At 40.8% G+C, this 25,402-nt stretch overlaps 1 protein-coding gene across 2 annotated transcripts; it reads left to right on the forward strand.

The window, feature by feature from the left end:
* Positions 1–565: 565 nt before the first annotated feature.
* On the forward strand, positions 566–16,196 carry LOC149303670 (galactoside alpha-(1,2)-fucosyltransferase 2-like). 2 transcript variants are annotated; one of them, XM_089480396.1, is made up of 3 exons: positions 653–666; positions 14,051–14,160; positions 14,647–16,196. In XM_089480396.1, the coding sequence occupies exon 3, from the start codon at positions 14,666–14,668 to the stop codon at positions 15,716–15,718; it is 1,053 nt and encodes a 350-aa protein (XP_089336522.1). In that variant the 5' UTR covers positions 653–666; positions 14,051–14,160; positions 14,647–14,665; the 3' UTR covers positions 15,719–16,196. The 2 variants fall into 2 exon arrangements, 1 of the variants encoding a protein (XP_089336522.1); XR_016271979.1 differs by lacking the exons at positions 14,051–14,160; positions 14,647–16,196 and adding an exon at positions 2,080–2,159 and having other exon boundaries at positions 566–666.
* Positions 16,197–25,402: the final 9,206 nt, after the last annotated feature.

Raw genomic sequence — 25,402 nt, forward strand, 5'->3', positions numbered from 1 at the left:
GCACCAGATGGTATGTTAACTTTGTTCCAGTTGATAAGAAAATAATTTGATAAGAGACCAAGCAACATCTGCTTAGGAAATGTGTGTGGAGACAGTGCTTACACTTTCCTTTAGGAAGTTTCTGAACAAGAAAGGTAGGTACGTCCTTATAATTTCCTATGTCCCTCAGCTCTAAATGAAAACCAGAGCACTGTAAGAGGTCTTAAACTAGGATATGGACTACAGAAGGACATCATATCCTTGGGTAACCATTTTAAATCAGGGAAAGCACCAGATATTTTCCCTAAAGGAATATAATGAGTTTTTGATTGAACATATTTCAGGTCAAGTTCCCCCTTCCAGCACTATGTGTGTGTGTCTTTTTGTGTGTATGAAACCTCCCCCAAAGAAATGAGCAGAAACAAAAATGGGAGAGGCAGACAGGATTGGGCATTAGTCACTATAAAAATAGTGTTTTGTGTGGAAAAAGCTTTCTGTAGAGAATGAAAAAAATACCACTCAGTTTAATATATTTTACTGAGAAAGTATGTTGTGAACATAGGTTTTTTGTGTTTTTTTCAGGCTACGTGGCCGTCTTCTTGAAGAATTTATTCCTGATGTTTCGCTTGCATCTGTGGCTGGCATCTTCAGAGAAAATGTTGTGAACCTTCCAGAAAAAGCAAATCGGTCTGTAATACAATAGATTCCACATACAAAATAGTTTTGTGAACTGAGAACAGTGGCTACATCTTCACTGCAGAAATAATCCAGGTTGACACTGCTTTAATTGCCACGGCTCAACGCTATGGAATTTGGGGATTTGTAGTTTGTTGTGGCACCAGAGCACTCTGAGGGAGAAGGCTAAACTATGATTCCCAGAATTTCATAGCATGGGTCATGGCAGTTAAAGTGGTGTCAAAGCTGGATTATTTCTGCACTGTGTATGGAGAAGTAAACACATACTGTGCAAGCCATTCTCCTGTAATGGTTTGAACTCTTAGTAAATTCTAACACACCATGACTTCTCTGCAAAACTGTGTCCACCTGGAATTCCTTTAAATAGGTTACTCTTAAAAGCCAAGATTACAATAACTGATTTTCTCTAATGAAAACTGAATTGTGTCCATATTGTGTCAGCACATGCATCCATCAAGTGTTAATGTTGGGGTTTTGCAGGATTCATATGCTTTTGTGGGGGCAGGGTACCTAAACTATACAGTATTTCTAAATGCTGAATTGGTATGCTAGAAATCTGAGGACTGAATGAAAATTTCATTTGGGGGCAATTCTCTCATTTGCTTCCTCATTACAGCCTTGTTTTAGCATGATGTATGATCCTAGTAATCTACCTAAATATCCTGAAGGCATCCAGTCCTGTCTGATCATGGAAGCTAAGCAGGGTCTGGCTTAGTTAGTATTGTACTTGGATTGCGAACCACCAAGGAATACTAAGTACTGTAGGCTGTTTTTCAGAGGAAGACAAAGGCAAACCAACTCTGAGTACTACTTGCCTAAGAAAATCCTATGTTTATGGAGTTGCCATACATCTACAGGCATCTTAAAGGCATGTACTTTACTTTTACTGTGAACCCAGCAATAGCTTTTACTTTGGTTTGTTTCTCCCTGCAAGAAATTAAAGAGAAGAGCGAAGAAAAGAAAACCTGGATGTTTCTCAGAGAATGGTACTGTTTAGCTTGAATGTCCCACTAAATAAACTGTGGGATGAACTCTGTGGCATGTTGATCCACTCCAAGTGCAAGTGAGAGCTATCAGAAAGCGATTTTGACTTCTTTAAACAGTTAAGTGATGTACAGTCAGCCTTCCATAACTATGGATATTTTATTCACAGATTCACAGATTAAAGTACAGTCCGTCCTCGCCTTACGCGGGGGATCCGTTCCGGATCCCTCCGCGTAAGGTGAATTCCGCCTATGCTCGAGCCCCATTGGAAACAATGGCACCATTTTCCTATGCCATTGTATTTAATGGAACTTGAACACCAACAGATTTGGGTATCCACAGGGGGTCCTGGAATGAACCCCAGTGGATACCAAGGGATCCACTATATTTAATAATATATCTTGGTACTTTTTATTACAGATGTGGAAGGGATCTGTTCATCCTCATTTGTGCTTGCAGTCACACCCATGATGGGAGATTCTATGATTCTATGATTGTTTGGACAGAACATTTGCCCTGGTCCACCAGAAATCCCAGTCAAGGATGCTTTTAGTTTTTTAGGTTTTTAAGTGGGGCCACAATGTCCCATTTGCTGCAAGAGACCACATTGAACCCTCACTACTGCCATTTTGAATTTCTAGAAGTGGCAATGCATCACTTCTACTTGACCTTTGAGCTATTCTCTCTCTCTCTCGCTCTCTTTCTCTCTTTTGGGGATCCGTCACGAACAGAATGGGACACCCCCACAAATGGGATTTTAGAAATATGTTTGAGATGTTTTTTTACTGATTTTCTTTGGGGGGGGGGTCAGTGGAGGTCCCAGCCTGTGGGTCACATAATTCCTATCTCTTCTTTGTAATTATGAAACTACAATCCTTTATCTAAACACTGTCATTTCCTGCTCTATAAAATTATTTGACAGCACAACCTTTGTAGCCTTATTTAAATTTGAAGCCAAAACATGAATAAACATAGGGAGATGGCCAGTTTAGTTTCCGCACAGTTTACGATGGCCTTTGCCAGGAATGCCTGTTGGCTTTTGCCCGCAAATAAAGGATGGGAGAATAAATGCTTTGGTGGATTGGAGGTGAGCCCTGACAGATAGGCCTGGTCATGTCAAGTTTCCATGGAACTGATGGTAGCAGGCACATTTAGCAAAAATATTAAGAGCTGCACACTGGTTTTATTAGTTTCAGGGGAGAAACTCTTCCAGGCACAAAGGAACTTATTGCACGGAGCTTTTAAACCACTGTTAGACCAGGAAAAAGTGGATTTGGTGATACTGCTCACACGACGCTGCATCCAACTCATAGCTGCTCTGTCCTCGACCTGTTGCTGCTGCATCCCTTTTTATTAACAAGGGTGCAAAACATCACCACCAGGGCATTTCCAATATTGGCGGTAATGTAGTGTCAGATTCCCCTCTTCTTCCCCTGTCTTCCCTTTCCCTTGCTATTCCCAAGCAGCCTGTTCCCTTTTATTATTATTTAGACGGAATTGCATGCAAAGAATGAAATAAAAATGAACTAAATAAAATAAACAAAAGGCATGCCGGGAAAGGCATTGGGCAGGGAAGCAGGGTTAGCGGAGAGTCAGAAAGAGAATATGATGGCAACCCCAGCCAAGCAATTGAGAAGATGTACGGTGATGGCTGCTCCGTAAGCGGTATATTTGCATTTTTAAAAAACAGATGCCATTGCAAAGAGAGGGTGGCTGGCATGGTAATGTCCTAACGTTCTGTAGGATCTTGCAGGCTGAAGGTTTTAAAAACGGGCAGTTAAACAGAGTGACTCTAAGTGATAATGATGTAGGACAAGCTGATTTTTTTCAGCAAAAACAATTATTTCTTTATTAAAAAGATAGGAAAAAAATAGCAGTAGAAACCAAGAGAAGAGTCTACAGTCTATGCAAGCTGTTTATGAAAGTAAAAGAAGGAGGAATGGCATTGGAACTAAAAATCTTTTTCCTAACTAATCGAAGGAGGGTGTAGCTAAACTTGAGGGACTACAGGCTAAAATACACACATGGATTTTCTCATCCTTCAATGTGAAGAGGAGTCTAGGGCAGCATCTGCACTGCAGAAATAATCTGCTTAGACACTACTTTAATTGCCATGGCCTTGCTTTGATGCCAGAACAAACTATCATTCCCAGAATTCCATAGCATTGAGCCATGCCAGTTAAAGTGGTGTCAAACTAGACTATTTCTGCAGTGCAGATGAATTCTAGGATGGCTGAAGATCAGAGCAAGGAATCAGATCTCGGAGAGGGAAACAAGTCTGAGAGAGGGGTGGGGGGAAACAGGTCTGTTTCTCTTCCAGTTTATCCACATACGGTTAGTCACCATTGCTCCTCCTGACCACATAATGTCGAACAAGCCATAGGTTGCTGCTCTCAGGAACCCTCCAAAGAACATATGCCAAAGCAAGGAACTGAGTATCGCATTTGTGGTGGAGGTGAGATTGGCTGAGTAGAGACAAATGCATCCTTTGCTATATCAAGACTATGGAATGCACTTGTCTCTCCACATTCACTGGGGTTAGGGGCACAGGACACAAATAACAAAAACGCTATGTTTTTACCCGAGAGAACACCTCTGTAGGAATTTCTAGGTCCTCCAGTGCAACTCAGTGGTCAACATCTGCCAGACACTGACTACAGAATTGCACGGGAGGGGCTACAAATGCCTAGTGGAATGTTCTCTCTTGGAATCTCTAGGTCCTTCAGTGTGACATTTGGTTAAAGTTGACCATAGACTTGTGCTAGAGGACCTAGAGATGCCTAGAAAGAACGTTTTAATAAAATCCGTGAATAATCAAATTGGCAATCGTCAAAGCTGCAAATGTGGAGGAACAAGTGTACTTGAACGTATCATGTTAGGTTAGGATACCTCCTTGCCTTTTATGGGTGTGTGCTTTAGCAAAACTCAGATTCACTGGGGCCCTCCATGTTCTACCTTGAAGCATGCTCTGATTGGGATTGTGAGTTGGACTGTGTCTTTTCCCACATATGGAAATTGGTATGGATTTCTGTGTGCATTTTCTCAAGTGTATGTGTGCATGTATAGCACATTCTAACACATACATATTTTCTTCCAATTAATTAATTTTTCAAATGTATGTTTTTCAGGCATATGCATTGTAAACGCCTTTTTGGATGAGGGGGCATGAATGGCATTAGAAGCTTGAAATGTATGGATCTCTGGTTACAAACTGTGTTCAGGCCCAAGGTTTGCCAGTTGAACAAGTGTGTATAAATTTATGAACTGAATGAATTTCTCATCCATCTCTTATTAGTTTCTATCAATTGATGAAGACATTCCTCTTAAAGGGGCCATTCAGACTACCTTTTACCCCGGATCAGAAATCGAATTTTGCACGTGAAGTTCATATTGGCCCCGAATTTATCACAAGTGAATCAGAGGCTTTCACATCAGTTCAGGGGCAAGTGCCCCTTGGCACGCGTCTTTTCAACTTGGAGAAAAAGCCATCTCTTTTTTAAAAACCCGAGTTCGGTGAATATGAACTTGCCCCGATCATCGGAGAAGGAGGAGGAGGAGGAGGAAGGAGCCAAAGGGTCCCAAGTGATGGAGAAAGATCAGGAGGAGGATGAAGGAGGATGAAGGAGCAGGGGCCCATGGAGGGCAATCGGGAGCAGGACCAGGAGGAGAAGGAAGGAGCCAAAGGGTGCCAGGAGAATTGGGGACGGAGGAGGACCAGGATGAGGATGAGGATGAAGAGCCGGGGGAGAGAAGGGAGCCATGGGGGGCAATTGGGGTAACAGAGCAGGAGGAGGTTCAGGGTAGGTCAGAGGGAGGGCACCAGATGGAGCAAGCCTCTGCTCTCCCACCAGGGAGCTTTCTCTTTTTAAAAAAATGTTTAAATTATTTTTGACAAACTATGCGCATGGTTTTAGCTTCAGGTTATAGAGACAGAATGTTGCTGGCTGCCTGTTTCCCTTTCCCTTTCATTTTCGCTTCCAGCAGCAAGGCACTTTTTTCCTATGTGAATGCTACAATGCGAATGTTACAAACATTTCTCTTTCCAATTTGGCAAATTGATACAGAATGCTTTTGCTACTTTCTCTAAGGAATTCAGGGGTAGCTGTGGGAAAGCAATGGATGCATGGCATTTCTAGCATTCCGGAATATTATTATTATTATTATTATTATTATTATTATTATTATTACAGGAATTTATCAGACAAGGGGAATTGGAAGCATAATCCAATGGCAATCTGAACGCAGTCATGGGGTTTAACGTTATTGCGTGATAACCCACTTCACACAAATTTGGGCAATGGGAAGTCAGTCCGAACGCAATCATGGGGTTTCACGTTATTGCATGATAGACTGCCACACGCAAATTTGGGCAATGACATGCTATTTTCTGGCAATGGGGAGCCAGTTCGAATGCAATGCGTATTCACATAATTGCCTGAAACTAGCAACTAGTCAGCGCTTGCTTCCAGAGAGATTCGGGGGAGGGAGCCTGATTCTGCCCGGTTCCATCCAGGGCAAATAGCTCAGTCTGAATGGGCTCAAAGAAAGGTTTTTGTTTTTCTGGGCAGAAAAATACCTCTATGACAAGCCCTGTTTAGGGAGGGATACATTATGATGTAGTCATTATAATATTGGACAGAGAGTTATGAGATCCAGTTGTAGTCCTCACTGGACTATGAAATGGACTCAGTGGCTTTGGGCTTGTCTCTCTCATCCTCCTTCCTTCTTTGTCCTCACAAGATCTATGATGAGTTACATATCTCACTCCAAAAAAGTTAATCTTGGGAGTAACACACCAAATTACTCCGAATAAGCTTTCTGAGATCCACCTCTCTAATACACATCACTGATATCAGTAAACAATTACTTGGCCTATATGTAACCCAGTAACATTGACACAAGATTTTACAATAATCCTTTCTTGTATTAATGTAATACAAGCGGAAAAAATAGGACATAGCTTTGGCTGTATGTGATTAGAAATTGGATTACTCATTTAATCCTCAAATGTTGTTACTTGCATTTCCCATCAACTCTAGCAAGAATAGACAATAATGAGGGATGCAAAGAGTTGTAGTTCAACAGAACCTTGAAGGGTTGCAGTTGCCCATGCCTAATCTAATGAAAATGTCATTGAATCAAAAATATTTATCATAGATTCACGCAGCTAAAATGGACAGCAACAGCTGTTATCTAGTTCAGCCACCCACCAATGCAAGAATCAACTACTAAAACACCACTGATATGTGGCCATCTAACTTCTGTTTAGAAGCTTCCAATAAAGGAGACTCCAAAAAGGTGACTGCCCCTCGGCAGTCTCCCTCTTGCACCAGGTGCTCCCAGTATTCCTCACCACTGGTTATTCTTGGTTAGGAACTTACTTATGGGACTTGCAGTCTGACACTATCTGGAAGGCCACGTGATCCCCAACCCTGCATTACAACTAGAAATGTGATTAATTTTGTTAAAGCTAAATCTCAGTTTCCAACAATTCTGGGTCCAGTGCCAAATTTCAAGCTTTGACTGGAAATGTGGAAGGCTGAAAATATTACCTTAAGGTTTCTGGAGACCTTAAAAGTCAGGTGGCATCAAAGATGTAATAATTGAACATATACATTTCCTGTGTGTGTGTTGTGTGTGTGTGTGTGTGTGTGTGCGCGCGCGCGCGCGCGTGCGCTTCAAGTGTGTTTTGGACAAAGACCATAAATAAAAATTGCAATTACAATTTGCTTCAAGTTCAAGAAGAAAAGAAGTCACAGGTAATTTTGGAGTCCAACGCATGTGCAAAAAATAAAATAAAAAAACATCAAGACATGCACATGATTTTCATTATAAAAAGAAGGCAGGGAAAGAGTCTATTGGAAATTCTATTTTAATTTATTTGAAATGAATTGAAATAAACTACTTCTAGATAAAGCTTCATGAAACATATCCTTTTTTTTTTTTTTAGATGCAAGTCATTTTCATATCACGAATTATTTACACAGTACACAGGCTAAATTTTAAACCTGCCTGGAAATAGTAACTGTGAAAGCGAAAACAAGCTAGCATGTCAGTCAACCTTTAGATATCCTTTCTTCTTCTAGTGCAGGTCTTAAAGGGCAACATTGCCGATAACAGCAAATAAAAGGAGTGTGGAATTTATTGAGACCTGCCCATACGCTCAGGAACACCTTGAAAGAGGAACCGTAGTTTAGCTCCAGATAAGCTTTCACTACAGGCAGGTGAGAAAAGCAATGATGGGAAAATGATTCAGTTTAAGTATGTGTGCTTTTGTGAGAATTTCTATTCAAAACCAATGCGGAAAGGCAAGCCGGGATACATAGAGACAGTACAAAACAGGGAAGGGGTATGTATAGACTCCCAATACTTGTGGGAAATATAACTTGGGGAGTATGGATTCATTGCTATGGATTGGATGAAAGGACAGACAGGGAGAAGAACTGGAGAGCAAGGTAAGGATCAAGGCACTATCCTTATTTCCCCACCTGTGGAGGGGTAGGTAATAGGCAATAGGTTAAATATAATGGATTTCTCCAACTGGAGAGGGGGAAAATGAAGTGCCACAAGTTGGGAGAAAAGAAATTCCAAGAAGGTTATGATTGTGGATGGTGATCTGGACGGTTCCACACCCTCCAACTGTCCTGATTTGACCAGGGCAGTCTGGATGTTAATATCACAACTTATTTATACAGTATACAAGACTGAATTTTAAACCTGCATGGAAGTAGTAACTATGATATTGAAAACTATGATATTGATCTGAGTGGTTCCATACCCTCCAACTGTCCTGATTTGTTTCACTTTTAGGATTCGTTTCAGTCCTCTTTCTTTCCACTTTTAAAGCTGCTTATAAAATGTCCCAGTTTCTCTCTCCTCCTTCCACTTTCTCTCTTCATCCCCACCTTATTTCATGTCAAATTCAGTTGCTGCAAACTGAAATGAAAAGTGCAAAAGTAGTCTTAACTCAGCCAGAAAGAGAGAGAAGAAGAAGAGCAGACTCTTGCCCTTCCCAGTAGACTTGGGCAAAGGCAAACTTCTGCAGCCTCTCCTAGCATATGTGTTATTCCTCATTAATAACTTTTGTCATCTTGATCCCATTCTAATGTTGTTTGGTCACACGTGTCCCAGATTTCATCTGTGAAATGTCGGAGGGTATGTGGTTCAGCAAATGTCTCTCCTGTCTGTGATGATCAGTTTTAAGGAAATCTCGTGGTTAGCTTCTATCAGAGAAGATGAGAAAGTCCTAAGATTGTTTTCTCAAGTCCAGAGAAGATCTCCCACCTTGTCAGAACACAGGAAGACTGATTATAGTATTCAATGGTAGGAAAATGCTACTCTCTTACTCCCTACAAAGCCTGTTCTTTTGAGAACTTGATGAATAGCAGAAAATTAATTTGATGCTGCACCAAGATAAGAATAAAAGAACAGTCCAGTTAGGTCAGATGAAGACCCTGTGAATTCCACCTTTTTCTACATCTATATCTATATCTATGTTTTTTAAATTATTATTTCAAAGAAAAAATAGGAAAGATTAAGAGAGAGGAAAAAGGAGGGGGAAGGAAATGTAAGGGTCTGAACAAGGGTTATTGTCGTAAGTTCAGCAGATTTTCAAAAATACATTTTCTTGAATTGATTCCTAAAAAATATAAATTCACCTGTAGCTAACGCTGTAAGGACTTCTGAGCATTGAACAACGGATGGTGTATATTTGTCTTTCCATGCTTTTGCAACAGTACAAGTATGCAGGATCCAACAATGTTGACCCTCTGTTAAATTCAACATCACAGGAATGCAATTGAAAGAATAAGCCAAAGATTTTTTTAAAAATACAAAATATGTTGTAACATATTTCACCCTCAGGTAGTCAACTATATTTAAGTGGGAAAATGAGGCAGTAGAAGTTATGTGCTGTTGCCTCTTCCTCCCCAGTAATTTGTACCAGTAATTTCTAATCCAAGTATTTTATCTCTAAGCATAGTGGTTTTACTGAAGTACCATGGCTAAAACCACTGCTGACCACAATTTTTCTAATCACTTCAATCTTTTTTAAAATATATATTTTTATATTTTTAAATAAGATATCATTTACACCATACAAAACAAAATAGCACAGCTTCATACATCGTTCAATTACAGATAACAATATTAGATAGTACTTTCCTTCCTCTGAAGATTTGAAGTTAATTAAGTCCAGCCAGACTTCCCTTCCTTTAAGTTTATTCTCAAGCCTCTACTTCTAAATTAATTTCCTTATCCATCCTGTTAAAACTCTTTCAAATAATCTTATAAATCCTTCTCCATTGATGTAAGCTTTACCGGTTTACAAATCTTAAATTTAACATCCATAATCATTATTTTTAATGAACTATCGGCTCTTATAATACAAACAGAACATAAATCATAATAACTCCTTAACCAAATTAATAACTGAATCCTAAAATATATTCTTTTCCCCATCTAAGAGTCATCTTGGCCTGTTACAGACTGCCAAAATAAAGCTGCTTTGGGTCTCTTTGGAGGTATGCTGTTTAAATGATGCATGGGTCCTAAGAGTCCGGAGGTCACGCCAAAGCCACACTCCATTCCTAAGCGCCGGAGTGCAGCTTTGGTGCAGCTTCCAGATCCTTAGGATGCATGCATCATTTAAACAGCATACCTCCAAAGAGACCCGAAGCAGCTTTATTTTGGCAGTCTGTAACATGCCATAGTCTGTTAGTGGCTTCCACTCTTCTACAAGCTGTGAGATGCTGCCTTGTTTCATTAAACACATCAGTTTGTCCATCTCTGCCAGTTCATATGGCTTGAACAGCATATTGTTGTCTTTCAATTTCTGAGCGAATGCTAGCCTTGTCGCTGACACTATATATCAAGGACGTGGGGGGGGGGGGGTTGGGGGTCCGTACCCCCCCCTTCAGGCCCTAGGGGCATTCAAGCTCCTTCCTCCCCCCTCCTCCCCTCCATCAAAACCATGGAGAACTCAGAGAGGGAAAAGGGGAAAGACAAAACAAAAGTTGCAAGCTCAGAGAGAGAGGGGGGGAGAGGAGGGGGAGGGAGTGGGTCCCTGTGATTTCTTTCCCTTTCGATTCCACAAGAGTCCAGCTTTAGTGAATGGAATAACTGTGATTTACAGATATCAGTGAAAACTGTTACTGTGATTTTAAAATATCTGTGATTCAAAACTGTGATTTTCTGTGATTTCTGTGATTTTCTGTGATTTCTGTGATTTTATGTGATTTCTGTGATTTCCGTGATTTCTGTGATTTTCTGTGATTTCTGTGATTTTATGTGATTTCTGTGATTTCCGTGATTTCCGTGATTTTCTGTGATTTCCGTGATTTTCTGTGATTTCTGTGATTTTATGTGATTTCTGTGATTTCTGTGATTTTCTGTGATTTCTGTGATCTGTACACTAGAGTGATACTGCTGCTACTGATCCAGAATCACAGAATTGTTTGTAGTAGTTACTCTGTCTTGTGACTGGAAGGTGGAAGCACCTTACCTACAAAGGACTCAATCAGTGATTTTCTGTTATTTCAGTGCTTCCTGAGTGATCTGTGAAAAAGTAGCAGCCAGTTCTGTGAAAATCACAGTTTGGAGCTCAGTAACAGAATGAATCACAGTCACAGAAAAAGTAGCAGTTCTGTGAAAATCACAGTTTGGAGCTCAAGAGCAGAATGTGTGGATGCATCCACACTGCAGAAATAATCCAGTTTCAATCACTTTCAATGCCATGGGATTTGTAGTTTGTTGTGGCACCAGAGCTTGTTGACAGGGAAGACTAAATGTCTCACTCACAAAACTAAAGTTTCCAGAATTCCATAGATAGCACTGAGCCATGGCATTTAAAGTGGTGCCAAACTGGATTATTTCTGCAGTGTGGATGCAGCCACAGTCACTGAAAAAGTAGCAGTTCTGTGAAAATCACAGTTTGGAGCTCACTAACAGAATGAAATCACAGTCACAGAAAAAGTAGCAGTTCACAGTTTGGAGCTCAGTAGCAGAATGAAATCACAGTCACAGAAAAAGTAGCAGTTCTGTGAATATCACAGTTTGGAGCTCAGTAACAGAATGAATCACAGTCACTGAAAATCACAGTTTAGTCTTCAAGCCAGTCACAGTTCCAAACTGTGACTAGTGAATATCTGTGAAAAAGTAACAGTTCTGTGATTCTATTCCATTCTCTATCCAGCTTCCACTCCTCCTCCCCCCTCCTCCCTCAGAAGAAGGGAAGGAAGGGGGGGGAAGGAATGAAGATTGATAGAGAGGGAGGGAGAACTGAAGAAAAGAAGGAAAAGAAAGGGAGGAAGAGGAAGGGGAGAAAGGAAGAAAGAAAAAGGAAGGAAGGAAGCTTCTAAAAGGAAATATAAAAGAAAAAAAGGTGACTTCTAACTTTCCTTTCAGCAGTTATATCCATATACAATATAGTAAAATAATAATAATAATAATAATAATAATAATAATAATAATAATATCCCTTACCCAAAATGCTGAGGACTAAATGTATTTTGGATTTTGGAGTTTTTCAAAGTTTGGTATATTTATATACAGTATGTCTAATGGGATATAATGGGAGATGGAATCCAGGTATGTCTCATATGCATCTCATAGACATAGACTGAAGGTAATTTAATACACAATATTTTCAAAATAATGTTGTGCTTCTGCACACTGAGCTTCAGCAAAACCCTGAGACCACTATTCCTTGTATAAGTCAATAATTTAGGTTTCAGAAGTCCAGAGAAAGGAGACTCAGACTCTACTCTGGACATTTCTTCTGATAATGAACTCAGGTTTTCAAAAACAGTCATTTCTGGATTTTTGCAACAACAAAAAAGAGGAAGGTCTGTGATGCAAAAAGGCAAGAGGCTTCCTTCCAGCCTTGTTTTTTCTCTTTTTTAAAAGACAAATACAATAAACTACAGTTAGCTGGCCCTTTTTCAGCATGTCAATGGGGATGCTTTGACGGAGAGTTCCTGCATGGCAGAATGGGGTTGGACTGGATGGCCCTTCTTGGGGTCTCTTCCGACTCTATGATTTTATGATTAATTAATTAATATATGGAATCAATCTAAGATGATGAATCAGGGCTGTGGAGTCCTATGGCCCTGCTCCAGGCAATGCTAGACTGCAGGCCCCATCATCCAGCAGCACCACAGACTGCTGGGAACTGAAGTCTAATAAGGCTGCACACTGCAGAAATAATCCAGTTCGACCCTACTTTAATGCTATAGAAAATCCTGGGATTTGTAGTATGTTGTGCCACCAGAGTTCTCTGACAAAGAATGCTAAATGTCTCCCAAAACTACAATACCCAGATATTGTTGTTGTTGTTGTTATTTTCTTATATCCCGCCTTTTTCCCAATATACGGACCCAAGGTAGTGATTTTCCATAGCATTAATCTATAGTATATCTTTCTACAATGTAGATGGACACCTCCATTACATAATTTGTTGAGGATGCTTTGACTGGGAGTTCCTGCATGGCAGAATGGGGTTGGACTGGATGGCCCTTGGGGTCTCTTCCAATTCTATGATTCCATGATTCTATAGCACTCTGAGCCTACTGTGATTTTAATTGTTTTTAAATGTATAAAGGTATAAAGTCTTATAATGCAAGCCATGCACTGATGGACTATTGCACTATAATTTTTTTATTGATTGATTTTATACCCTGCCTTTCTCCCAAAATAGGATTCTCTTAAAGGGGTTTGTTTATTATAAAAAGAAAGGAACGTATAATGGCTTGGAATTAAAAATTATGGTTGGTAGATAGATAGATAGATAGATAGATAGATAGATAGATAGATAAGTCTTGGAATCAAAAAGTGTGTGTGTGTGTGTGTGTGTGTCTTAAAATTAAAAATCCCTCTTGGAAGTGGGAATGAAATGTTGTGTGGATGCAGCCTGGGTTCTTAGCTCAGGTTCCCAAAAGCAAACCTTGATTTTGCCATTTTATATAAGGGACACCATTTTACTATACCATTGTATATAATAGGACTTGAGCATCCAGTGATTTTGGTATCTATGGGAGGTTCCTTGAACCAAACCCCAGAAGGGACGACTGTATGCAGTTCTTGTGCTTTTGTAGATTTTCCAGACATGGATCTTGGGAAAAAGGTACATTTATGGCATTATGGGTGAGTTGTGGTAGTAACTGAGATGGAATTTGTTATTATTGTTTAAGATAAACCTTAGATCCGGAGGCCTTATTCCCTCCCCTGAATTTTCCAGTAAGGTCTGGTGAACTCACTCTGTATCTCTTTATATGACCCTGAGGTATGATAGCTGTTCCAGTAGCTGAGCTGTCAAAATTCAAGCATATTTGTTCCTCAGCAGCTTATCTCAATCGTCCTGTCTCAGGTTCAATCTCCTACTTGTGTTTTCTAGATGTTTCAGAGCATGATAGAGACGTAGCAGTGCACTTGGATGATGCTTTAATTGTTTTCTGCTGCTGGACGCCACTTCCTCCCACCCTACTAGCTGCCTCAGAAATACCGGTGAGTTTGTTTAAGACCATATCTACTTTTTTGAATAGTGGTTTTATTATTTCTATCCATTCTAGGATACATATACAATGAAGAAATGATGCAGTTTGACACCACTGTAATTGCGGTTACTCCATCCTACAGAATGCTGGGACTTGTAGTTTTGTGGGGCACCAGCATTCTTTGGCAGAGAATGCTAAAGCCCTTCTAAAACTACAAATGCCAGGATTCCATAGACTGGAGCTACAACAGGTCACACTCTCTCAGCCTCAGGAAGGCAAGGGCCAACCCCCTCTGAACAGATCTTGCCAAGAAGGCCCCGTGTCTTAGGGTCACCATAAGTCAGAAACAATTTGAAGGCACGCAAGAGATGCATAGGATTTTTGTGGTCAAGTTTTATATAATTTATTGCCATATAGCTCGCTATCAAGGGGCATGGTGGCTGCTTTGTACATGTAAATCCCCCCTGTCTTTCACTGTATCCCAATTTTCTTTTAGGTGCCCCAGTTGTGGAGATATGTATCTCCGAGAAAAATGCATCTTTGAGAAACCTTCCTCCTTATTTGTCTTCTATGCCTTTGGTCTCATCTCCCTCTCCACATTCTTTCACCTTTATGACCAGACCTCTGTTCTGAAATGGAGAAGCACCTGGACAGAATACCCTGTTTATGTCAACACAAGCACTAATTCCTCTGCCTCACCTACTGAGCCAGTAGATACTAGTATATGGACAGTCAACTCCATAGGACGCTTGGGGAACCAGATGGGGGAATATGCCACTCTTTATGCCTTAGCCAAGCTCAATGGACACAAAGCCTTCATTCTTCCTGCCATGCACCGATACCTATCCCCAATATTCCGGATTACTTTACCTGTGATTCCTGCTGAGATGGTTAGTAAAATCCGTTGGAGGAATTTCCATCTACATGACTGGATGTCAGAGGATTATCGTCACATTGAGGGCAAATATATTCGTTTTACAGGCTACCCTTGTTCTTATACATTTTATCACCATATCCGTCAAGAGATACTCCAGGAGTTCACCTTCCATGACCATGTCAAAGAAGAGGCCAATCAATACCTTCAGAGTCTGCGAGGGAAGAGAGAAAATGTGACATATGTTGGAGTGCATGTCCGGAGGGGGGATTATGTCTGGGTGATGCCACACACCTGGAAAGGCGTGGTGGCTGATAGAAGCTACCTGGAGAAAGCCATGAACTACTTCAGAGAGAAGTACCACAATCCCATCTTTGTTGTGACCAGTAACGGGATGGATTGGTGCAAGCAGAATATTAATGCCTCCAGGGGGGATGTTTACTTTGGTGGGGATGGGCGGGAATCCACTCCAGGGAGGGATTTTGCTCTTCTTGCTCATTGCAACCACACAATAATGACCATTGGGACATTTGGTATCTGGGTTGGATACCTGGTTGGTGGGGAGACGGTGTATTTAGCCAACTACACCCTGCCAGACTCGCCCTTTCTCAAAGTCTTCAGGCCCTCAGCAGCATTTCTGCCTGAATGGATAGGCATCCCAGCTGACTTGTCCCCTCTATTGGGCAAAACATAAGCTGCCCAAATCCAGAAACCAGACAGAAACCATACATTCACTGATGTGCTCTCTGTTACTAGTGCCTGGGCATTGATCCCTCAGGGCATGAGTGTGTAAGAAGAAGTGGCTGATGGCAATCCTGGTAGCATACTCTGAGGGAATCCACTTTAAATGCCATGGCTTCATCCTATGGAATTTTGGAAATTGTAGTTTGTTGTGGCACCAGATCTGTCTGACAGAGAAGGCTAAATGTCTCACAAAACTACATTTCCCAGAATGCCATGGCATTAAGCCATGGTGCAGGGGTAGGCAACCTGTGGCCCGCGGGCCGGATGCGGCCCGCCTAGGCCTTGGGACCGGCCCCAGCCCAGTCCTGCCACTGATTGTCACCGGGGCCTTTTGGGGGCAATGGTCTATAGAAGCCTCAGAAACATGCATTTATATTAACATTTTAAAAAAAATCAGCAAAATTTTTTGCATGTCCTCCATTTTTTTTAAAAAAGTGTCTTCCATTTGAAAATTTTGTCCTACATTTGTCCTGGTTTATTTATATATTTAATTTTTATTAAAAAAATTATTTAATTATTTATTTTTTGGCTTCGCCCCCCCCCCAGTTGTCTGAGGGACAGCAACCCGGCCCCCGGCTCAAAAAGATTGCCTACCCCTGCCATGGTGGTTAAAGTGGTGTCAATCTGGGCTGTTTCTACAGTGTGGATGCAGCTACAGATTCCCAAGAGATAGTTCTGGCTTCTAGAAGACAGTGACTGATAATTAAAATCCAGTTAAGAGTTAACGCCAATGAAACTGAGAAATGCTTAGAGAGGAAGTGACTACTAAACTGTTTTGGAGGCCTATATGATCACTTCCTGCCATGGTACTTTCCTTCATGTGGAAATTTGGGTTTAACCTTTTTTAATGCTGATAATAGACTGCCTTGTGACTCATGCAAACAAATTAACTACCTCTGTTTCTCATGCCTTCAACATAATAGGGGGAAACATGAAGGGGGATAAGGGTGTTTGTCACACAACACAGTGCTATGATTGCACTTTAACTGTCATGGCTGCATCCTATAGAATCCTGAGATTTGTAGTTTTATTTATTTTTTGCACTTGCATCCCATCTTTTCCCCAAAACGAGATCTAAGCTGAGTTACAATAATTTGAAACACATCCAGCTCAGGCATTAATTTTCAATAGTTAAAGGGGAAATAAAAATCAACATTATTAGAAACATAATGAAAAACAGCTCAAACACTAAAACACTCAAAATATATTTAGGGAGGGATAGTTACATTTCTGGAGGCACAGTGTGGCATAGTAGTTTGAGTATTGGACTACAACTCTGGAGACAAAGGTTCAATTCCCAGGTCAGCCATGAAACCCACTGAGTGACGTTGGGCAAGTCACACTCTCTCAGCCTCAGGGAAGGCAATGGCAAACCCCTCTGAACAATCTTGCTAAGAAAACCCCATGATAGGTTCCTCTGGGGTTGCCAAAAGTTGGAAATGACTTGAATGCACACAACAACAAGGGTGTTACATTTCTCATGCAGATAACTTTAGTGTCTCTCTAGATTAAAAACTCCAGAATTCCATAGGACACAACCATGGCAATTAAAGTAGAATGAAACTACAGTAGCTGTGTAGTGGGAAAGATCCCAGGTTATTTTTTAAGAAAGTGTAAGAAAAACAAAGAAAATGGACTTCACTGTAAGAATTCTACTGAATTAGAATAGTTACTCAGGATGCTGCTCTGTATTACTCTTGGTACATGCTTGGAAGTGAGCTAGAACAGAGAGCAGAGAGAACATGAAAGCAACCCTTAGGATATCAGTAACATCATGAAAAGAGACACATCAGATTGGCAACAGGGAAAACTCCCAGTTTGTCCCAGGTGTCTGCTTGGATTACTACTGATCTCTCTAAGCACACAGATCTCAGAGCAAAGTGTGGCTTCACGTTTCCCTTCTTGCAAAACAGAGGTCATGTGTGGCTGGACTATGGCTGGAATCCTGTTGGTGTCTTATGCATGTGTCAGTTCCCTTCTGGAATCGGTTGACCATCTTTGCCCAGTGACTGATGTCCGCATTCAGTTCATGGTAGCAGAAGTGCAATTGTGCATACATTGGGAGGCACATTCTTACCCAATGGACATCCATCTACTCCTGAAGTCTTTACTTGCAATGTTGCCACTGGACACAAATTTAACAGTACAGTAGGCCCTTGGTATCCACTGGGGTTTCGTTCCAGGATCCCTCATGGATCCCAAAATCTGTGGATGGTCAAGTCCCATTAAATGCAATGGTATTGTAGAATGCTGTCCCTTATATAAAATGCCAAAGTCAAGCTTTGCTATTTGGAATTTATATATTTTTTCAGTATTTTGAATCCATGGATAAAGAATCCATGGATACAGAAGGCCAACTGCACTATGCAGAGATTTGTGACATGCATAAATGACATATTGGAGGCAGTGGTGTTGCTGATGTTGGTGTCATCTGGTGCATGGGGGCTGAACTGTCCTGCCTCTGCCCACCCAGACCGCTGCTGGGGTTGTCACCACACACACACACACACACACACACACGCACACACACTTCTTCAGGGTCCAGTGTCACTGCAGCCACACCAGAATCTGAAGTTAGTTCACCCATTTAATTCTTCAGGGTCCGGCCAGGCAACAATTCTGGCAGCCCTCTGACCAAGGCCTTCAGGGTCTGGCATGGTTGCAGCTATGCCAGACTCTGAAGGCAACTCCCCAGGAGCCGCCACTACTGAGGAAAGATGCCTTTCTTGCTTGCCCAGTTACCATGCCAGTCCCTCTGGGTATACTATTCCACCAGGTGACAGCCCTCTCTGGGGTGTCACCCAGTGTGGTCTGCACTCCTCTCATCTACATAAAGACGCCACTGATTGGAGGTGTATACCTCAAATAGATTTCCAATAGGCCTTCTTGGTGGTTGTTCCAAGGCTTTGGACCTCTCTCCCACAGGAGGCTTTGGTTGGCTCCCTCACTGTTCTCTTTCCACAGAAGTCCAAGAGACTTTTGGCTAATAACTCATTGTGGCAAAAGGGGTCTTTTAATAGCATGGACTGTGCTTTCCCCCTCATTGCTATGCTTTAAATGCCATTGTTGTGTTTTTTTAAAGACAGTGCTGTTTTTAATAGGATAGCTTATTGAATTGTTTTAAAAACTTTTTAAATTATATATTTTTTAAAAGCTGAATTTGGTTTGTATCTGTGCTGTGATTTGCCTTGAGTTCCATGTTGGGAGGAAAGTGGAGTATGCCTTAACTAAACAAACAAGCAAATTAATACATATAATTATCTCCTTCCTGCCTGCCTCTCATTTGGTTATCATGATTCCATTATGTCTATGATATATGTTGTAAAAAGGGTTTTCTGTGACCATTTCAAGCTGCTCTTGCAGTTGAATTGTGTCCCAAAGGGCATGCCAAGGTGGCCACAGGAGGTCCATGGATTGTTTCTGGAGTGGCTTGGGAGAAGGAAATGGGGAAATGGGTGAGAGATCCTTCATTACAGTCTAAATTACATAAATTTCTGAATTCTGTCAAATCCAGCAGGACACCAAAGTTCAGAAATTCAGGCTCAGTAGTAAAAGCTCACAAACTATATTAAGACACTATAGGCCCAATCTGGTGATTTTCATTGACAGAACTGACCCACAAATGTTGTAATCACATAGTTAAATTACACATAATCCAGACTTCGGGTGAGCTTAATTGTTATTTGTTAAAATTGATAAACACATTTCTCTTTTCTTTCCTACACCGCCCCTTTCTCTTTGTTGTTATAACCAAATGCTTCCTTACGAAAGACTTTGACTGAGTTTGCCTCCATTTCTGATTTATCTCAGTACCTGTGTCTGAGATGACAGTTCTAAAACACTCTAAAACATACTATGAGTACTACACATCCCATTATTACATAATGGTAGGATTAAAAACATATACAACTCTTCACAATTCATAGCTACATTGCAGAGATGCAACAAAACTCTGATAGTAAATTTAGATATAAGTCCCATGCCTAATGTTAGCCTGGGTCTTTAGCCCCCATAATGTGCAACTAGGAATAATTTTAATGAAGTATGTTGCATAGACAAGCAAAGTCTCCCTTAGCCACAAACCAAAACTTTGTTCATGACTGGATGAGATAGTGACACCTCTGCTTTCTGTTGGTTCAGTGTACACAAACTTTGTTTCATGCACAACATTATTAAAAATATTGTAGAAAGTTACCTTCAGCCTATGTGCATAAGGCCATATATGAAATATAAATGATTTTTGTGTTTAGACCTGGGTCCTATCTCCAGGTCTACATCTATATGTACATCTATGCAAATACAGTTATTTCCCCCCCCCCCCAAAAAAAAAAACCTTTAAAAATCCAAAATGCAAAAAACTTCCAGTCCTAAGGATTTCGGATAAGGGAGACACAACCTGTAGGTGACATTTGAGAAGCAATGGCAAAAAAACCAAACTGAAACTCAGTAACTTTGAAGACTCTGAATAAAAGATCTTGGTGTGGTGTAATGGTTTGAGCATTGGACTATGACTATAGAGACCAAGGTATGAATCCTACCTTGGCCATGTAAACCCACTGAATGACCCTCGGCAAGTCACACTCTCTCAGCCTCAGAGGCTGGCAATAGCAGCCCCTCTCTGAAGAAACATGCCAAGAAAATCCCAAGATAGGTTCCTCTTAGTGTTGCCATATGTCAGAAAAGACTTGAAGGCACCCAACAACAACAGACATGCACAGCATACTAAACTGCTAGTAGAATTAAAAGCAATTAGAAGCGTGCTCATTAAAAGAGACAAACAGCAAATACAAACAATATGGCACATTATTAAAACCCCTTTCCCCTTGTACTGATAGCATTGGCCCAACCAAGCTTAGCATCATGGGCACTGTGAGAAAAATTATGATGCCAAGGCAAATAAATGGAAAGGCAGACATTAGATTTTTACCGCTTTGTAAAGTTTAAAGTCTCCCATTTACCTCCTGACTGGGTGAAGGATCACACATGTAATTCAGTACAAAGATAAGCAATACTTACTTGGAAAGCAAAAATCATTTTGATAGGTGGAAGCTTCTTTAGCCTCTTTGGTACAGCTGTCATTTTGATGATTGCTTCTCTCCCCTCCCAATATACCTTCTTTTAAAAATATGGAAGAAATTACATAGCTAGTTTGCAACAAATGTTAGCTTTGAAATTCCCATATAGCAGTGACTAGATTGACCCGACCTCTCTGCATTCTTCTCACAGTGACCTCCTTAAATACTCCAAAATTGTTGACATGGGCAGCTGAGATAGTGACACCTGTGTTTTCTGATGTTTCCATGTACACAACCTTTGTTTCATGCACAAAATTATTTTAAAAGTATTGTGTATAAAATTACCTTCAGGCTCTGTGTATAAGGCGTATATGAAGCATAAATGAATTCCATGTCTAGACTTAGGTCTCACCTCCATGATATTTCATTATATATATATGCAAATATATATAATGCAACCCCTGAGGTTGACCCAATAGTCAAAGGCTGGCATCCTGTTAGGGATTTACATCACCCAAATATGAGCCAGTGTGTGGTGAAGTGTTTTAAATGGTGGACTATGACTCTGGAGAGAAGACCAGGGTTCAAATCCCACTTGGTCATGGAAACCTACTGGGTAACCTTGGGCAAGTGACACTGTCACAGAGGATGATAATGGCTAACGCTTTCTGAAGAAACATGCCAAGAAAATCCCATGATAGAGTCATTTTAGCATCACCATAAGTTGGAAACTACTTGAAAGCATAAAACAACAACTATATGACTTAAGATGAGGTAAAGGTGAATTGTGATGTTGCATATTGCTTATAGTCTCCTACATTTCCAGGAGCATTACACAAACAGTGCTAGGAATATAATGATTGCACAACACTCCCATGTATAAAGTGTCCAAATGCACATCAGGACACATTGAAAATTGGGACACTGCATTGGCACACATTGTGCATTGGGACATGTTTCACCTTGGGACATGCTGCACATCAGGGCATGTTGCAAAGAGGGAAGCCCTGTCAACACAAGATATCTTGCATGGTGCCCACCAAACATCGTTGGAGTTTCCTAGCAAGGTTGCATATCATGTCTATATCTATATCTGCACTGCAGAATTAATGCAGTTTGACACTGCTTTAACTGCCATGACTCAGTGGTATGGAATCCTGGGATTTTTAGTTTTGTGAGATGTTTAGCCTTCTCTGTCAGAGAGCTATGGTGCCACAACAAACTACAAATCCCAGCATTCCATAGCACTGAGCCATAACTGCTAAAGTGTTGTTAAACTGCATTATTGTTGCACTGCAGCTGCAGCCTGTGATATGGCTTCACCATCATAAAGTTATTACATAAGAGATTATGATATATAACTTTATGATGGGGCTTAAATAGCCAGTTAGTCTTCTTCCCAGCCCTAATTCATCACTTCATTGCCTACGGAGGTCTTGCACTCTCTTGGCTTACATGCAGATGCTATGAACTCCCAAAAAGTTAAAACCTCAACAAAAAAAAATCACTTTGGTGAAAGTAAGATCTGAGTTACCATTTCCCTAGAGAATGACCTCTTTCCTCAAACAATCTTTTGTCTGAGGATAGAATTAGTTAGTTGTGCGCCTTCTGAAGGGTAACATGAACCTGTTGTCCATGGTACAGGATTTAGGTCCAGATCTCCTACATAAAGGGCCATTTGCTTATTGGAGCTGTCCCAGGTCCTGAAGTTCAGGAATCTCATCCTTCCTGTGCTTTGGTGTTGAAACCGAGTTTGACTAAATTCTTCTTTGGTGTAGATCAGGGCCAAGGAGCCTGCTGCCCTCTAGATATTGCTGAACTACAACCCCAAACACCCCAACCATTGACCATGCTGGTTGGGGCTGACGGGAAAGATAATCCAGTAATATCTTTAAGCCCTTTCCCCTAGATTTTGTCTTTCAGGCATTTCATCAGATGCACATCTTCCTACATTTGGGAATTCCTCCTGACCTTCCTTCACACATACCAGATGTCGGACTGTTTGGGGTCAAATTAACTAGTTTGCTTTGTTAGTTTTAGTATTTTTCTAGGTTGTAACTTCAGTAGTCTTTTAGCTCTTGCACGTATAAATATTTTATTGCATTGAATAAAATTTTGCTGTTGTTAGTAATTTTTTGGAAGCCATTTGGGGAGGGTTTTCATCCTTAAAGGCAGCATGTAAAACCTTTTAATATATTATAACAGTGCTGGAGCCATCTAGTGGTTATCTGTAGACTTTCTTTTTAAGACTTGAAAGAGATGTGATCATTTGGATGCAAGGAGCTGCTCAGAGCAGCTTAGAACATGCACAATTTGATATGCACATTTGTCCTCATTTTCTTTAGATATCACTGGGTTCACAGTGTCCCTGTTGTTGTTGTTATTTGTTTTGTTTTGTTTTTTGCAATGCTATACTATATGCAAGAAAACCAAGGAGTGCTGTGAGCATAGGCTGGGGAAACTATGTTTTATATGAAAATCCTCAGGATTCCCAGCTTCTCCCCAAAATGTAGGTGTAGCAGGGTTGACCATTAACCAAAATCGAAAAAGCAAACTGTACATTAGTGACACATTTATTAGGACAACCAGAAGAAATATGTTTGTTTTCAAAGTTCACTGGCTTCGTCATCAGGCAAAGATAGTAAAAAACCACAACAACCACAACCTTGCAAGGGAAACAAAACTGACATTGCTAGAGTCACAAAATTGTTTTAAGTGTTGGCCTGGTACCAGAATGTATTTTATTTTATTTTATTTTATTTTACTTGTCATATTGGAGCCAGCTGTATCTCTATGGACAAGGCATTCTGATGCCAGGCTGCCAATGCAGCCTCTCCCTTTGTGCCACATATATATGAGCTCGCCTCTATCATATGGAGGAGGCAAGTATCGTTAAACTGTGATTAAATTGTGCTAATGGCACAATTGGGGGGAAGATTATCACACATCCCTGCATGCTTCTCTTGTTCGTGTCCCATGCGTAAGCAGTAATGGATGTGTCATTGGGTAATAACGGGAGTTATTACATAGGCCTGAGCTGATGATCTTAAGGCAAGAGTAAGTTGATATAAGAACAGATGCAAGCCCTTTTTATGATATAGGCTTTTCTATGTCATTTGATGTTTGATTGCAGGAGATTGTTTCTACAGATTGAGGAAGCTCAGCCTGAGGATGAAGCTGTGTTATCTGTTTCCTGTGGCTTCAGATGTAATCTGGACATTCACAGTGAACAGCATGCAACTGAGCTAGAGACAGTGTGACTTTGGAACTGGTTATTAGGAGCCCTCACTTCCCCGTGTCATGATGCCTGCTCTCAGCATTCTCTTTTGTTGGTAAGAATCACTAAACTGGGGCAGATCAGACAGGGATCTGGACTGGGCCATTACTGATAGAAGTGTGCATGAGACAGTGTGTGAGTGAGATGTATGGAGTTTAAGCTTGAAACTGCCTGCCTCTTTAGCCTTGTCTCTATCTCAGCAGTAGAGAACAAGTGGACCACAAGATGTTTCTGTATTTCTTCTCTCATCTTGATGGCACAGCAAATGCAGAGATATTGCATGACTTGCCAGTCCAATAACACCTGGAGGGCCATAGATGCTCAACACAGCTCTATGGCAATTCAAGGTCATATGTGAATGTGATTATTTGGCAATAGGAAAAATAATATGCATAGGCAGAGGCATCCCGCTTTCACTTCCTGATAATTACATATTTTGGGGAGATGAAAGTCTGGACCAGAGGACTAAATACCCGAAAGCTAGGCAGCGTCAGCCTTGGTTAGCACTTGGATGGAAGACCGCCAATGAATACTAAGTGCTGTGGGTTATATTTCAGAGGAAGGAACTGGCAAAACCACTGCTCAGTATTCCTCACCTAAGAAACCCCTATGAAATTCATGGGGCTACCATATGTCAACAAGCAACCTGAAGGTGCATACAAGTATACAAGCCTAGGGTGGGAATCAGGGATGGGAATTATGTGGCTCTTCAAATGTTGTTGTATCACATGTTCTAGCATGACTTACTATTGCCTATGCATGTTTGGGACAATAAGAGTTGCAATGACACGTGGAAGGCCACATGATTCCCACCTTGGCCCTGGCTTTGGAAACATGATAAAGAAACTTATCTTAGCTAAAACCTTCTTTGTGAATGCATAAATTGTTGTTGTGTGCCTTCAAGTCATTTCTGACTTCTGGCAGCCCTAAAGTGAACCTACAATGGGGTTTTCTTGGCAAGATTTGTTCAGCGTGGGTTTGCCATTGCTTTCCCCTGTGGCCGGGAGAGTGTAACTTGTTCAATGTCACCCAGTGGGTTTTCATGGCTGAGCAGGGATTCAAATGCTGATCTCTCACAGTCCTAGTCCAAGATTCAAACTACTACACTACAGAAAGAAATGATTGCTAAAGATCTCTGTAATAACTCTTTCCTCTTTGCAGGCTGCTCTCCAGATCAGAAGGAAATGATTCAAAAAGGTAAGAGTAGGCTGTGAATGAGAGCAGTAGATGGAGAATATCATGCTGGTTCCTTTGACTCTCAGAGCTTTGAAATTGAGAGATTCTCTTAGGTCTTCTTACATTCGCTACACTAATTCGTACAAATACTTTTCACATTATAAGA

The sequence above is a fragment of the Sceloporus occidentalis genome, unplaced genomic scaffold (genome assembly GCF_023333645.1).
Source record: "Sceloporus occidentalis isolate IW3139 unplaced genomic scaffold, rSceOcc1.0.p SCAF_14, whole genome shotgun sequence".
Taxonomy (NCBI): domain Eukaryota; kingdom Metazoa; phylum Chordata; class Lepidosauria; order Squamata; family Phrynosomatidae; genus Sceloporus; species Sceloporus occidentalis.